This window comes from Furipterus horrens, unplaced genomic scaffold (genome assembly GCF_987537825.1).
Source record: "Furipterus horrens unplaced genomic scaffold, mFurHor1.1.pri manual_scaffold_4, whole genome shotgun sequence".
Classification (NCBI taxonomy): domain Eukaryota; kingdom Metazoa; phylum Chordata; class Mammalia; order Chiroptera; family Furipteridae; genus Furipterus; species Furipterus horrens.
Window position 1 is genome coordinate 178,158,332 of NW_028327174.1, and position 16,410 is coordinate 178,174,741.

General features: G+C 38.7%; 2 protein-coding genes across 3 annotated transcripts in view; both read left to right on the plus strand.

Moving 5' to 3' along the window:
- TMEFF1 (transmembrane protein with EGF like and two follistatin like domains 1) overlaps nucleotides 1-5,123 on the plus strand; it is a 121,864-nt gene extending 116,741 nt beyond the window's left edge. For both annotated transcript variants that reach the window (XM_090274498.1, XM_090274497.1), the window contains 2 exons: nucleotides 480-638; nucleotides 4,115-5,123. In XM_090274498.1, coding sequence (XP_090130624.1) covers nucleotides 480-638; nucleotides 4,115-4,199 — 244 coding nt within the window. In that variant the 3' untranslated portion in view covers nucleotides 4,200-5,123. The remainder of the gene's footprint in view (nucleotides 1-479; nucleotides 639-4,114) is intronic.
- Nucleotides 5,124-5,616: 493 nt separating this feature from the next.
- CAVIN4 (caveolae associated protein 4) lies at nucleotides 5,617-14,139 on the plus strand. Its single transcript, XM_090274499.1, has 2 exons — nucleotides 5,617-6,128; nucleotides 12,581-14,139. Exons 1-2 carry the CDS (start codon nucleotides 5,718-5,720, stop codon nucleotides 13,265-13,267), a joined length of 1,098 nt encoding a protein of 365 aa, XP_090130625.1. The 5' UTR covers nucleotides 5,617-5,717; the 3' UTR covers nucleotides 13,268-14,139.
- The last annotated feature ends 2,271 nt before the right edge of the window (nucleotides 14,140-16,410 follow it).

Below are 16,410 nucleotides of genomic sequence, written 5' to 3' on the forward strand. Positions count from 1 at the left end.
CTGTGTTCAAAGAACTGTAAATGTTTATACCTATTTATTCAGTAATCCCATTTTAAGTATCTAGCATAAGGAATAAAACTAGCATAGAAAAGTACACATTCACCAAGATGTTTACCACACCTAATTTATAATTGTGAAAATTGAAAGATAACTGATATGTCTTAGGACAAGGAATAGATAAGTTAGCCATACTGTAGTTGCTGTAGGAAATATTATGTGTATTTTTAAATGAAGGTAATAAAGGCTATTTAGCAATGTTAAAAATTAATGTGATGTAATGATAGGGAAGAGGCACTATGTAAAAGAGACATATCAGAAAAAGTTTAAGGAAAAATGGCAGTATTTTTTTCAAATGGTAGGAAGGTGCCTGATTTTCTGTTCCTGTTGAGATTTATCATTTTTTGTATCTTTTAATTTAAAAAACCTAAAACTATGGTAATTTGTGATTCTCATAGGAATTCTTTTTCCCCCCTTTTCAGATGTGAATCGGGTTACACTGGACAGCACTGTGAAAAGACAGACTTTAGTATTCTCTACGTAGTGCCAAGTAGGCAAAAGCTCACTCATGTTCTCATTGCAGCAATTATTGGAGCTGTACAGATCGCCATTATAGTAGCCATTGTCATGTGCATAACAAGGTAGGTGACAACCAAAGAAATACTAACTCTAAATTAGAGGTGGGTAGCTATGAAATTAAAGAAGAACCTTGAAGCACCCTGAAAATGATAGGGGCTTTAAGTCCACCAGTCTATTGGGGGTGGGGGGGAATCCTAGGGTCAGTTCACTGACGTTTCCACATGGGTCTGACCTCTCCCTGGGTTACTTTTTCAGAAGATGGGTGAGAACTCATACCTGGGGTTTCAGGTCTATCTGGGCTGCAGGTAGAGGGAGCATAAGACTGTTCAGTAGCGTAAAGGAATTCAGGGATTTTAGAACTGTGTGTTGGGTCTAAGCACTGCATTCAGGGACAATAATGGTAGTAGCAGACTTTTAGAATGGTCTGCACACGCACAGGAGAGCCATGCCAAAAATTTTGAAGCCCTGCTGAACTGCAAGGTGTTTTATGCCTTAAGAATAAACTTTATTCACAGTAAATATAACAAGAAAGGAAGAAAACAGGGGTTAAAGAAAACTGCGTTTCTTATTATTGTCTTAATGTAACTTCATTTTCTGGAATACAGTCGTAAATACTAAACTTTAAGTTTCTGTATTATAACTAAAACCACTGGACTTTATTGTAACTGAACACCAAATGAAAGGGCTCTTTAGAGTGCAGTTGGCTTAAAGTAGGTGTTTTCCACACTGAGTGGGAATATCTAAGTCAGAACTGAACTGGACCTGAGAAAAGTCATAGCAAATCAAGTTCACATTGTCTTTATGCTTCCCAGTTTCATGTCTTTTCTTCTTGATTAGCCCTCCCTCACCTCCTTTAAAGTTTGGTTCAGAAGTTTTATAAACATCACCTGCATACTTTTCTGCATTATTCTGGGCAGGGGATTGGTGCATATCAAGTACAGATATTGGCAGTCCATAAAGGATTTATCACTCTTTTATCCGAGGTCTGGATGGAAGCCTAGTCTTAGCCATCTGGAGCTGAAATGATACAGCTAGAAATGATTTGTTAAAAAGTGGTCTCTAAGTAACAGATATTTTTCATAAAACCCAGGCACTAAAGTCAGTGGACTTTATTCTATAGAAAAGATGGTCTGTCTTTAGGAAAGACTACTGAGTATAAAATTGGGCAGTGGATTAAAGTAGGGGCATAATGATATAAAAAATAATGACAGCAGAAAGATTAAAGAAACAAACAAACATGCAACAGCAACAGCAGGCCTGCCTGTGGCCATTTAATGTAGACTCCAAGGTTAAGGCATTTGCCTTTAGTCACCCAAACCGGTAAGTGGAAGGGCCTGGACTGATGGAGTGCTGCCTGATTCCCAAACCATCCCTCTTGCCACTGAACCCTTGAGAGGAGGGTCCATGTTGAGTCATCATGGGAAATATATTTGCCAACTATGGCCATTGCATGGGAACAAGGTTCCAACTTGATTTTGTAGCAGTTCAGGGTTTTGCATAGGGGAGAGATTTGGTATAAAACATTTTCAGAGAATTAATCTGAGTGCCTTCTGCAAAATTCATCGGAGGAAAGAAAATGTGAGGTTGGGGAAGACCACTTAGGACATTATTAGAATAAAGGACGGAGAGAGTACTAACTGATTTGGAAGGTAAAAGAAAGGAGTAAGGTAAAGGTAGGGGGAGATTTTGAGGCCCAGTGATAGCACCATCAAAGAATGTCAGAGTCAGCAGGAAGCAACTTTGAGTTCAACCCCTTCATTCTTGGGAAATGAGGAAACTGAAGCCCTGGATGGGAAGTACCTTACCTAAGATCAGAGAGATAGTTAAACCCTTGTACAAATCCTAATCCAGCCTTTTATCCAGCTCTGTGCTTCAGTTCGGAGTGTGCTGTAATCCTCAACTACTATTATAAAATTATCTGGCAGGTAGTTTTCAAGCTAATACCCTCCGGTTTATACCCCAGACCCACTGGCTGCCTTCACAGACACTTGGACATCACAGTATATTTTTAACTGTGTTACTGTATCTTTACCGCCCTCGGTCTCCATGACTGAAAGGTCATCTTCATTGTATTTATCATAGATCTGTCCTTGAAGCCTCTCTCTTTATTGTGGTGTTTTCTCTCCTAGAATGTCTTGCTCTCTTGGGTTTATAATTGTAATTACTTGTACTTTTCTCCTTTGAATTTTTAAGGACTGCCTCTCTCATGCAGTCCATTATGGGACAGCTGTTCAATTATCCCATGGGGGCTGTCTTACTGTGAGGAATCTTCCTTTAAAAGGATGTTCCCGCTGACCCGCTTATCAAGACTGCATGAGTAAAATTGTCTTCTTTTATGCTTGGAATCTCTTTCTTGTTTTGAGACTCATAGAATGACAGAATGAACATCATCCTAGACAAACTCCCTTATTTTATAGATGAAAAAAGCCACGGCCCCAGGAAGTTGGAACTTTTCCAAGGTCATAGATAATTAGTGATAGCTAAAAGAGGGGCTGCTTAACTTCTCAACCAGTTCCCCCATTTCTGAAATAGAGATGATTCCCAGCACTATCTCAAAGTGTTTTTATGAGGATTAGTGAGATAAAACTTGTGAAAATATATAAAATGGAAGTGTTAACCGTGAGGCTTTATATCAAAGCAAAGCAGTGCTCTTGAAATGGACTAAAAACATGCAACTTTAGTATAGGCGTATACTCATTGTTGTAAGACTTTCCATTAGATTATAAATGTCTTGCTGGCAGAGATTTTAGAGGTTAGTCCAACTCCTAAAATTTTACATATAGGAATAGAAGGTTGCATAGCTAGCTTTTAGCAGAGCCCAAGCCCGAAACCCCCAGAATTCATCCTGGTCCCTTTATTCCACTTTGCGTAGCACAGTGAGAGCTTGTATGTTTGCATTCGGGTAGACAGGCACACACACAGTTACAACACAGTGCGATTTACACCGCCGTGGAGAAACAAGTGGTAAAATGAGAGCGAGTCAGGAATATTCCTTATCCCCAGCGCGGCTGTTCTTTACTGGTTCTGCGGTTTGCCCAAGTGGGGTGTGGAACAGCTTCTTTTGAGTTAAATCTCTAGCATTTCCTATGTCTGCCTATCAGAGCTTAAATAAGCCTATTTCTTCCTGATTTGGCCCTTCATCTAAGATGTTCTTGTCCTCTTGGGGGTGTCAGTGTTCAGGGAAGGTACATCAGCCAGGATGCTTTCTACTGTCTCAGGTTTGTATGTTACCAGTCACTGTGGCTGGGGGGTTGCTATTGGGGCTGCAAGTCAGCAGTAGAGGCTCCGGAAATGCATTTCTCTGTGTCCATACCTGCACCGTGGATCTCACCATCTCTCCTCCCAACTTTGTCGCGAGGATAGCAGTTTGACGTGCTGGCCCTCACCTTATCTTGCATCAAATAGCGCCCCGTTTCCCTTCCATGTGATGACATGTGTTACGGCTTTTTGTGGGAAATGTGCATTACTCTGGAAACATTTGAAAATCCTAAACAAAATGACATTTTCCTTTCTTTTTTTTCTTTTTTCAACCTAACAGAAAATGCCCTAAAAACAATAGAGGACGACGACAGAAGCAAAACCTAGGTCATTTTACTTCAGATACATCATCTAGAATGGTTTAAAATGACTTTTATATGTACACTGACCATGTGATGTACATTTATTATGTCTTTTTTTAAAGAATGGAAATATTTATTTCAGAGGCCTTATTTTTGGACATTTTTAGTGTAGTACAGTTGGCTCGTATTTAGAATATTCAGCTATAACAGTTTTGAAGTTTAGAAGTATTTGTTTTATGTTTTTAAATACAAAAATTGATTTCATAAATTTGTACCACATGGTAACTCTTAAGACTTGTTCTTTACCCATGGAATGTAATATTTTTGCAAAGGTGGACCACTTCACAAATGGTTCTAAAGTCATACCCACTTCTTCCACAATGACCAAGCATGAACTAATGGTAAAGATGTTTACAGATTACTTTTCTTACAAAAAAAATTTTAGAAGACACTGTGTTTAAATAGGCATTTAAATGTTTTGGAATTTAGTAACTGATTTTTTTAGACACTGCCAATCGCATGAAGTGTAAAGCTATGTGTGTTAGGTGTAAAACATTTATAAGATGTATGGACTGGAATTTGATTATTCCTCTCTTTGAAAAAATAATTCTGATAATTCAAAAAGTATCTGGTAGCAATGATGGAACAGATCACTGAAAAGTAGATTTAGATATTGTGAAGACAGTCTGTTTAACAAACAGATTGGAATAAAGCCTACTCTCTCAGTTAAACTACTTTAATACACATTAATTTTTAAGGAAAATATTTGTTTTAACATAAATTGTTTCAGTGTTTGTGAATAAAATGCAAAAATAATTGTTAATGATTGGTGCTCTTAAAGTGAGCTTAAAAATTACCTAAGACCTCTATCCAAATTTGTCCTGTAGTAATAGCTATATTAATAGTTTGTTGGTGTTTCAAGATCTGAAGTGTGAATAGAATGTATTCAGCTGTTTAATGTGTAGTTTAGATATTCAGAAGTATGCATGTAGAATTTAAGAATATGTTCAAAATTGAATATTAATTTTAATATTTGATTTGGAAAAGCATGTTATAATATAATGTTTTCACTATATGGCCTCTGGTGTGTTTATTTACTACATTCTTTGATATTGATATGTCAGTGCAATTCATATGTGAAATTAATAGAAAAAACAAATTTTAGCTCAAAATTCCCCTCTGCTTTTTTACAAATGCTGCTGGGAATTACCTAACAGCAAACGCTTCACCCAACATTTGGAGTTCGCTTTTTTTGTCATTTGGCTTCTAGGTTTAATGTTAGTAACATGGTGGCTTCAGTGAACTTTTTTGAGAAAAGCTTTCCTCCTCTATCCACACAGTCTTATTTGAGCGCCTTAGTCAGTCAGTAAGCATGTTTGGAACAGTCCCCAGTGCTCTTTGCAAGGGCTCATATTGCAGGCAGTCACGTATGGGTATTTGTAGTTATAAATACTTGACCAGTCTCCAGGGGTGGGGCTTCCAACCCTTTAAACACCCCTGTTGCCTGTTATCAAGCTAACTCTTTGCTTTTACTGCCAGAATTGATTGTGGTAGGCCATCTTTAACTGAGAAATAAATAAAATGGAACACAATAATAGGTCTGCTTCAAATGCTGATAAGATCCACCAGAATCGCCTGTCGGGTACGACAGGAGATGAAGACCAAGATGCTGCTCTTACCATTGTGACCGTGCTGGACAAAGTCGCCACCATCGTGGACAGTGTGCAGGCAAGCCAGAAGAGAATAGAAGAGAGACACAGGGACATGGGAAATGCTATAAAATCTGTCCAGATTGACCTGTTGAAGTTTTCACAGTCACAGAGCAATACAGGCTATGTCATTAATAAGTTGTTTGAGAAAACCCGAAAAGTCAGTGCTCACATTAAAGACGTGAAGGCCCGGGTGGAGAAGCAACAAGTTCATGTTACAAAAGTTGAAACTAAGCAAGAGGAAATAATGAAGAAAAACAAATTCCGTGTGGTAATATTCCAGGTAAGCTTACACTTGAGTTTACCTTGATTACTGCTGCAATCTCTCACCTCCTTTAATTTCAAACAAGTCCTATCAGAACTTTCCAGCATTGCCTCTTAACTGTTGTATATGTTCATGTAGTAGAATTTTGTATCAGCAGGTATCAGGATAAAACCATTTCTGTGTTACCTAACATACTATCAGGTCAGTACTTTGAGCCTCTCAACCATTGCATGTAATATGAACTGTGGACCATAGCTGAGGCTATTTCTTGCCTTTGAAACTTAATATTGGTAAAGCTCTTTCAGCATATTAGCCATATTAGCATGATGCCTTCTTATAGACTTTAGAGTGTTAGACGTGGAAGATACGAAGAAGCCTCTAGTGAAACACCCCTGTTTTGTAAAGAAAGACCCTGAGGACCTGTAGCCTCACAATGTGTGTTTTTTTTTTAAATTATTATAGAGAGACAGGAAAGCCCTAAACAATAAAATGTAAGTTTTTCAGAATATACTCTATTGGAATTTTTATATATGAGTCACAATAATAAGAAACTGTATTTTGTAATGAATCAGGCAATTCTTATTTTTCTTATTGTTACTATAGTTATATAAGTGTAGGGGTCACCTAAGTTATTCTTTAATTACAAAGTCATTTTACTTAGCTGATTTAGTATAATAGTTTTTGTGAGGCATTGTATAGTACTTACAGCTGAACTTATATTTTTAAAAATAGGGCCATATTCGTGGTAAATGTATAATATCCATAATATATTTAAAAATTTTTACAATTCAAATGGAAAAAGTGACTTCTCCTCCCATGGTAGAAAAATGGGGAAATCATTATCAAACAGTTCATAAATGACAGAATAAATTAGCAGAATTCCACCTCACTTATTTAAATATTTGCAGCTACTAAAACATTACATACTCAAGAGTTTAAGGGTAGAAAAAAACAAGCACTTCAGTATTCTTCTGGTAGGAGTATGAATTTGTACACAATTTCTGGAGGGCAGTTTTGTTAGTATGTATTAAGAACTTAAAAAATTCATGTCAAAGAAGTTGTTCAAAGTATAAAATCAGTAATACATGCAGAGATGCTCATTGGTGTATATGTACATTGTTACCCTATTCTTAAAATGGGTGGATACCCATATGCTTAGGGAAAAACCTGGAAGAATAAAAAAGAAATGAAAGAGGAACTAGTGGATTATGTAGGCAGATGTTTGTAAGATACTAAGGATGTGGGCCACAACCCCCCACAGCATTCTTTACACATTAGTCAATTCTCCATAGCCCTCTGTGGACTGATAAAGTTACAGAGTAGTATTTTGAATCTGTTTTTAGGAGCCTGTTGGATATTTAGGAAGAAGAGTAGGGAGGAGAGAGAAGTGTTGCTTATTTCAAAGGTAGATAGGTTGGACCATGTCATTTCCCTTTCCTTCCAGGTCCCTAGCAGTTCTTCTCCAGACTTAAAAATTTGAAAAAAATCAGTCACCTTGGTCTCAGCATCCAGTTCCGTAGTTAGTGTATGCAACAGGGATCTAGATTTGGTATTGGAGAATGTGGTATCTGTTCTTCAGTTCCCTTTCCAAGGACATTAGCAGTAACAGGTACATATCAACCTCTGCTTTCATGGGACATGCCTGTGGACAGTCTTAGTATCTAGCATTTCTCCTGAGAACCTTTGTGTCAGGAGTGGACCAGGTACTGATCAAGATTTACAGGGGCGAGAGCAAAGAAGTTCCTGAAAAGTTCCAATTGACTCATTTGTCTATTGACATAATTCTTTTTTTTTAAAGTTGTTTCTGTATTTGTCCTCTTATTCCCTGAAACTTGCTATTTTCCCCCTTTTTTGAGCCCCCACAGTTACTTGAACAAATAGAAGATAGGATGAAAAAGCAGCTGAGAGGCTGTAGTTAGGCCAGATCTCTTTCCTTGTAAGATAAGAGTGCTATGAAGATTCCATGAAATTAAGTTACTCAGAATAAACAGCAGTTTGTCAATAGGCAGTCAGCTACAATGGGAGAGCTTGTAGGAAAAAATAAATGCAAATAATAATGGACATTGAACTTGGATTTGATAATTCATTAGATATTAGAACACTATACTATATTGGAGCCATCAGAAGTGGGTGGTATGTGGGTGAAGCAACAAGAGGAAGGAAAAGGCAGAGGGGTTTAGGTGGGAAGAGTTTTGATTCCTGAGCTAGGAGTTGGAAAAGAATTCTGTAGCCCAATGATCATCATGTTCTTAAGATCATATATTATCAATTAATAATTTTGAGTAATACCCACCATACTCATTCAATGAACATCTATTACTGTATCCCTCACTGTTTTTCTATCCTTAGGCTAGGTTAATTTTCCTAGTGTCATCGCAAGATGTCGATTCAACACGGGAGGAGACAGATACCGTGTCACTCCCGAGTCGGACTGCACAACCATTCTCGGCGGTGCAGATAGACTCTTAAGAAGCTACACCATCGTCTCTCGAGACGGACGGCTGCCGAAAAATACTATATTCACACAATTATTCTTAAAATTCTTAACAATTTATTCCCATAGTTAATATGTATAAATGGTTATATTGAGAATGCCCCTCCTACTAAAATTAACTTGAAGCTGAGTGATTCAGCTATAGGAAATGTGCATTTCCATTTGGGTCTTTCCTCAAAAAGTTTTCCCTGGATATATCTTTTTGGTGGCCATCTTTATTGGTACTTTATCTCCCACAGTTGTGTATGGCCGAGCTTTCAACTAATCCTGGACATTGGCATTAAAAAAATTATCCACCATTTTTCATACTATTGTCATTTCTCTTTGAATGTACTTTCACTTTGATGACTTTCTCATAATACAAGCCAGGAATATGTTCTAACAGTTTTGCTTAGTAAATGAGATATGTGGTTGCCCTGTGAGAAATTTGACCTTTGCCTAATGGTAAGTCTCAGATATCTATATGTTCCAAATTTTCCTAGCGATATTACTATGGTGTTCAACTATGACCCAAAGTACTAATTTTGTTTACAAAAATCATCTTTTTTACCTGGACTTTTACACAGATATATAATAATTGTATTTGGAAATCAACTATAATTCAGCCCTATAAACTTCAATTATTATTACAGTGTATTCACCACTGACTCATGGTACCTCTGACTCACAGGAGTTACGACAAATACATCCACATAACAAGTACTTTCCCTGACTCTACCTCGGTTTTCTTTTGTTTTTAAGTGTGCTTTTGTATAATTTGTTGTGCTGTTGAAGAAGGCTATGTGATTCCTGAGTTAAGTTATATGTGATTTCACAGCAGGATTTTGAGGGGGCTTTCCCCTTACCAAGCAGTAGTTATTTTTTTGGCTCCTTCCTTTTCTAATTATACCTTCTCAGGCCCTACCAACCCACTCAGTGTTGCTGAAGCTACTCCCTGGAGCAGGTGTCAGGAAAGCAGAGGAATCATTTTGCTGCTTCTGATTCATCAGAGAGCTATGAGATGCCCACCCTGCCGTTTTTTTTTTTTTAAGCTCCTAGCCTCTCTGATCCTGTAGCCAAAGAATTTAATTTTAAATACGTATCCAAAGAAATAAGGTTCTAGGGATACCTTCTTGATATCAGGCTGATAGGTATGGGAATATATGTAAATGTGTTTCTTACATGCTTATTCATTTTCTTTTGAACAGATTTAATCTGGATATTAAGCAGGAGCACAGTTTTGTTTAGAAATTTTAATGCAGGGGTTCAGTTGAAAGTCTTGTGATGTTCCAAGTTTTGTTGGTTGAGTTTTAGAAATAATCCCTAAATAGGGAGTTGGGTTCCTTTTGCAACTGTGTTTCTGGGCTGCTTCTCAAGGTCACCAGAGTCAGCTCTGTTCCTAAATTTAATTCTCATTCTTTTCCTTTTGATACATTTGATGGTCAGTTCCTCCCTCTCTGCTTGAAACTTCTTTTCCCCGAGCTTCTGGGAGGTGCTCCTGTCTCTTGGATTTCTTCCTGCCTCACTGGCTGATATTTCTCCTTTTGGTTTTCTCATCTCTTCTAATCTACTTGTCCAAAATCCATTTATCTATATAACACTAAAATCCAAAAAGTTCTAAGTTCTTTAATAACTTATTTGGCAGCAAGACCTAGTTTGACCTGAACTCATTTGATGGCAAAACCTGACCTGAATAGCATGAGGCTGTTTATAGTCTTTAGCCCACCTTAGGGTGAATATTCATATTTTTTGCCATGAAAATGTTTCTTCCCAAGATCTCACTTGGAATGTTATACAATATATCATATTATTTTCCCCAAATCTGAAAAATTCTGAATTCTGAAACACACTTTGGCCCCAAGGAGTTCAAATAACACAATGTAGTGTAGACTCATTCACACAATGTCTTGGTGATCTCTTTAATCTAATTGCATGATTTCTAATTTAATCTTTATGTTAATGCCTCCTAGATTTTATCTGTAGTGCAGACCTCCCTTCTGAACTCCAGACTTGCATACCTAGCTGCTTCCTCAGCATCTCTGCTTGGATTTCCAGGGGGCATCTCAGAATTGTCCTGTTCAGATCCCATCCTTCCCCTCTAGTCTCGTCCCCCTGCCGTCTTTGTCATCTCATTTAATGACATGTATATCCTTTAGTTGCTTAGACCACGTACTTGAGAATTATCACTGACACTGTCTAACACTTCACATCCAAATCTCGCAGCAAACCCTATTGGCTCCTACCTTCAAAGTGGACTGGGAATCAGACTACTTCTCACCACCACCTCTACCAACACTCCGGTCCAGCTCTCACTTGACTTACCCGTGGTCTCCAGCTGTTCTCCCTGCTTCTTATCTGGCCCCCATTAGCCTGCTTTCAACAGAGCGATCCTTTTTCAACATGAGTCAAATCATGTCACTACTCTCCTCAAACCTCTTTCAAAGGCTTTCTTTCACACCGGAAGTAAGAGCCAGGGTCCTCATTACTGGATACCGAGCCCTACATGATCTGGCCCTCCTGCTACCTCTCTTGCCCTCTCTCGACTCCTCTTCTTGGCCCTTGATCACTCTGCTCCAACCACTCCACCCACCTTGCTGTTTCTCCTCCCCTCCCAGATAAGACGCATTACCTGCACATCTAGGCAGGATAGCACTTATTAGTGAGGCCTTTCGGAGCATCCTCCCAGTCACTGTATTTCCCCACTCCCTGCTTTATATTCGCCTCTTAACACTTAACACCATCCAACATTCCTTATATTTAACTTGCTTATTTCTCTCCAAAACTATAAGCTCTTTTACTCTAGTTATTTTTCCACAGGAGGTTGTTCTCACTTCCTAGAACATTCACTGTGCATGGTAGGTGCTTAGTTATTATTCGTTGGATGAAGACATAGCCTCTTGTTTGATCCAACGGTCATACTGGGCATAAAACATAAGTCACATCTTTGCTTCATGAAATTCCATGAAGTGAAAGCCTCAGGGAGACATTTATAAATAAGTAGAGTTCCAATTCAATTCAAACTGTGATAAATAAATACAGGTATGCACGTGTCATTTTGATGTAAACTGGAAATGTTATGTATCCTCTTGGGGAAGTTGGGGACATTTGAATCTGTTCTTAAAGAAAGATATTTTTTACAAAGCTGAAAAGAGGTGAAGGGGCACTTAAGGTAGCAAGAACCACGTATGCAATGTTTTCCTATGTGTTCGAGGACTTGAGAGTGGTGGATGTTGCTGGACTGGAGTTGTGGGGAAGTGCTTAGCTCACACCAAAGAGCCTTCTCATCCTGGTAAAGGGTTTGGATGCTGTCCTTTGAGTGTTGGTGAGTTTTGACAAGTTTCAGTGCAGAGAAAGGATGTGATCGGAGCTATGCTTTTAGAAGTATTTCTCAGGAAATGCTCAGGTGACGTTTTGGAGGTAGATGTCTCACACAGATGCAGGCCTCAGGTGATGAGGACCTGAATTAAGACCTTGATAGAGGCAAGGAGGAAGGAGGAGAGAAGGGATGAGTTATTAAGCAGTATTATTGATAGTGCTCTGTGAGCAGTGGGAGGGTAAAGAGAGGAAATATTCGGGATGATGATTCTGAGGTTTGTAGCCAGCACATGGGTGGGTGTTGGTGCTGAGAGGTCCAGTAAGTGAAGTGGCTGTGGGGAGGATGATGGGTGGTCCTTGAGTTATGGACATGTTGTGTTCCATATAGGTGGAGAAGTCTGTCTGTTATTTAAAAATGTTTCTTCACCTCAGGAGGAGGGGAGAGGTAGAGAGAAAGTATTTGTGAACTTGCTTACAATTGGGTCTGAAGGCAGAGGAGTGGATAAGGTTGTTCAAGGGTGGGCTTGGAAATGAAGAAGAACGAGGGCCACAGAAAGAGAAACTGGAGAAATACCAACTTTGAAGGAGCGGGCAGAGGATAAACAACCTGGGAGGAGGTTTCACGATACAGCAGAAGGTGTAAGAACTGGTCTCTAACATGCTTTCTTTTCCTCTCCTTCAGGAGGACATTCAGTGCCCAACATCCCTGTCTGTTGTTAAAGACAAAAACCTAACTGAGGATCAGGAGGAAGACAATGAAGATGTCTTTGATCCCCCAATAGATCTGTCTTCAGATGAAGAATATTACATTGAAGAAAGCAGATCCGATAAGCTTAAAAAGTCAGGCAAGGAGCACATTGATAATATCAAGAAGGCATTTTCCAAAGAAAACATGCAGAAGACACGGCAGAGCCTTGACAAGAGGGTCAACAGAATTAGAACTAGAATAGTGACCCCGGAGAGGAGAGAGAGGCTAAGGCAGTCGGGAGAGAGGCTGAGGCAGTCGGGAGAGAGGCTGAAGCAGTCAGGGGAAAAATTTAAGAAATCTATTTCTAATGCGGCTCCCTCGAAGGAAGCTTTTAAGGTGCGCAGCCTTCGGAAAGCTAAAGGTCGAGCGGGGACCGAAGGTTCTGGAGAGGCCAAGGAAATGGGTGTGGACATCATTGCCAGGAGCGAGTCTCTGGGCCCCATCAGTGATTTCTACGCTGGCGAGCTCAGTGAAACAGACCGCGAGGAGGCCAAGGTGGTGTATCCTTCCGATGAAGGACGGGCAACCCCAACCCCTGAGCCTTTAAAAGTTACTTTTAAACCCCAGGTAAAAGTAGATGATGATGAATCTCTTTTGCTAGACTTAAAGCAGTCTTCATAAAGAGGAATTAAGTATATTTTAAAGGTAAGTCACCTTAACCATTCAGTTTCAGTTTAGATAGTATAGTCACTTAATGTTTATAAGCCATTTAGGGAAAAATAAATGGTATGATCTTTGTTTCTTACATTTAAAATCTTAAAGGTAATACAAGTATTATGTGCATTTCCTAGTAACTTCCTTGGGAATTCTTTCTTTTTTCCCTTGGCTTACAAAATTCTAGCAGCTTTCCCTCATGTCACTCTCATGGTAACTGGATTTTTAAGTTCCTTTCTCTGTCCACCAGAAAAAAAGTTTCCTTGAGAGGGTCAAACAGGTGTTTAGTAGTTTAAAACAAGTGAAGGGCAAGTCTGTGGCCATTGTTTGTTTGCAAGTGAACTCTCAATTTCGGTCTAGATTTAATGTTGACCAGTCTCCAAGGGGATTATATCATCCATACATTCAGATCAATGGCTTTGTTAATAAATTAACAATCACATCTTTCTGATACTTCTGCATAGAAAATTGATGTTCTGGACTTGAGCATTTGGTTCTGGCCTCACAGCTGTACTTACCGTGAGCACTTGGCACGTCGCTGGCTAATAAGTTCATCAGTAAATGGAGAGGGTTGGCCTGGCCTGCCCATCTCAGAGAACTGGTGCGAAGATCAGAGGAAACAATGGACATTCTCGGGGAACAAGAAATGCATCCAGAGGAAATGAGCCCTACTGATCCCTCAAAAATGAATTGAATTAATTCCACCTTCTGAAAAAGCCCTGAGCACCAAGCAGTGAGCGCCTAGGTTGGACATACACTAACGTTGGTCTTCTGAAGCCTTTTCACAGAATCAGGAATGAAAGATAAATGTGTGGGTGACATGTTTTCTTTTTTTTTTTCAGTCAAAGACTAAAATGAAACCTTGGGTTTGATTTGGATCTTAAAAGCTTTCTTGAAAAGTCTTTTTCTAATTTTCTTTTGATTTAGATCCATGATGGGCTACAGCAACATATGTTTGAGGAATGTGAAGCATAAGCCTGTGGCTCTGTCTTCAAGGGCCCTCTATAAAGTCAGCCCTGGTGGACTCGGTTTGGAATTGACCTCAGATATTTTTGTTTTATAGCGTGAACCCCTCAGGGTCCATCTGTCCAAAATAGTATTCACAGGGGTTCATCACCGCTGCTTTGGGAGGAAGCCAGATTCCACTCTTGATTGTAGACCTAGCCAAACCAGAAGTAGATGTCATTGCTAAAGAATAGCAGAAATAGTTGTACTGGTTCTGCACTTCTGGTAATGTTTACTCTTCTGGTTTTGTAATAGGGAAAAAATGATGGAATTGTTGAGTTTGAAGAGTTTGGACAACAATCAGTTTTCAGATCAATTTTGGCTGCTCATGTAGATATAAAGAGACATGCACACACAACCCAGACAGACACACAGCAAATCAGTTTTAAAATATTTGACTCAATTACCCAGATATTTGGGTTTGAGAGTTTGATTCAGTGTCATTTCTTCTTCACTCTGCATGAATACATAAAATCATAAATTGTCCATCTCATCTTTTTATATTGAAAACCAAAGTGCATACAACTTGAACAACACATTGAAATAAATAACTTTTAAAATATTATTATTTAAAAAGAACTTGGATGCCTAATCACATATTTACTTAAAGCCATAATAAATTTGAATTTAAAAAAGACATTATTACAAAGTGTGAAGTCAGTATCTTATTTGTAAATATTTTTACTAATAATGAGTGCAAACAGCATGGTGTAAATTTGATATAACAACCCTTCTTATAACAGATATGCTTCTAGGTTGAGAAGAATGTAAACTCGCAAGCCTTTCTAGCCCTGTGCAGAATAAATATCAATTGGCCTAAAATATTTTTCAGCAAATATTACTGTCAAGAAATTTTTTTTTTTTTTTTTTTGTAACATAGGTTTCCTTCTGCCCCATTATATAACCAGACTTGACATGTTATGGAACATTTCCCACATAGACATATTTGAATTTTGATGAGGAATGAATTATAATCTGGTCAACTCTTCATCACTTTGTGCAGACCCAGAAACACAAACAATTTCATATCCCCAGTGGCTCACTGTGACTTTGTAATGCACCCTTGGACTAGGATTTCTCTCTCCATGTTGCTCTGCCTCTTGAATTGCTCCTCATATTTAGGACATTCCTCATTTCTGCATTCACATTTTTTTGCTTTCCCCTGTTTTCTTGATGTAAAGAATGTTTGTAATGGGTTGCCTCATTTCTGCATTCACATTTTTTTGCTTTCCCCTGTTTTCTTGATGTAAAGAATGTTTGTAATGGGTTGCAAAATTATACATCCTCAATGCAAGGAATATTCTAGTGAACATTCCTTATTTTAAAAGGTCCAAACAACACAACAGATTTTCTGCTTATTTTATTCCTCTCTGTTTTTGAAATTATACATTAGATTTTAAATAATTTATTCAGGTAAAACAACTTACAGGATTTATCCCCCTTTCTTTGCATGAGGCAGAACAATGCAACCTCCATGGATCCTATGTGCATGGAGCCCACTTTCCAGCCAAGCTCTTCCACAGAATGGGCAGCAGGGAGGTGCAGCTCTCTCTCCTGCATTGAATGGTCCAGGGCCTTCCTCTGAGACTGTCTGCTGGCCTGGTTCTCACTCATAGGTTAGAGACGAGGCCGAATCTGAAACAGGAATAACAGGTGCATGAAAATTCAGCTTGCTGAGATTGTATTTGTGGTGTGAGCGAACTTCCTTGAACAGGTTTTCATAAATTAAAAATACAAACCAAAATACAGCGTTTTCACTTTGGCTTTGTTCTTTGCCTTCCGTGCGCATTGAAGGGTTTGCTTTAGAATGAGGCCTGAAGTTCATCGTGATTCTCTCATCTGAAAGGCATGGGTCATGTCATGTAAACTTCCACAGAATCATTGTTAACCGCAGTTCCATTACATGAAATTACTGGGCTTCTTTTTCTGAGATGTATTTTTTTATAGCTTCTTTGATTGAAACCTGATAAAAAAATTACAGATGATGATCCCAAAATAAATTGCATGGCACATTTGAGTTGAGACTTAGGGGATGATCACTAGGGTCTCATCCTCAATTCGGCTTGAATTTGGGGCATGCCAGGACCTGCTTTGTAGTGAATGAA

What these genes read in the sequence shown, in the direction of transcription:
- CAVIN4 (XM_090274499.1), top strand. Translation starts at nt 5,718, where the DNA reads ATGGAACACAATAATAGGTCTGCTTCAAATGCTGATAAGATCCACCAG. An exon ending in TCCGTGTGGTAATATTCCAG is followed by an intron (nt 6,129 to 12,580) that starts GTAAGCTTACAC and finishes CCTCTCCTTCAG; the next exon opens with GAGGACATTCAGTGCCCAAC.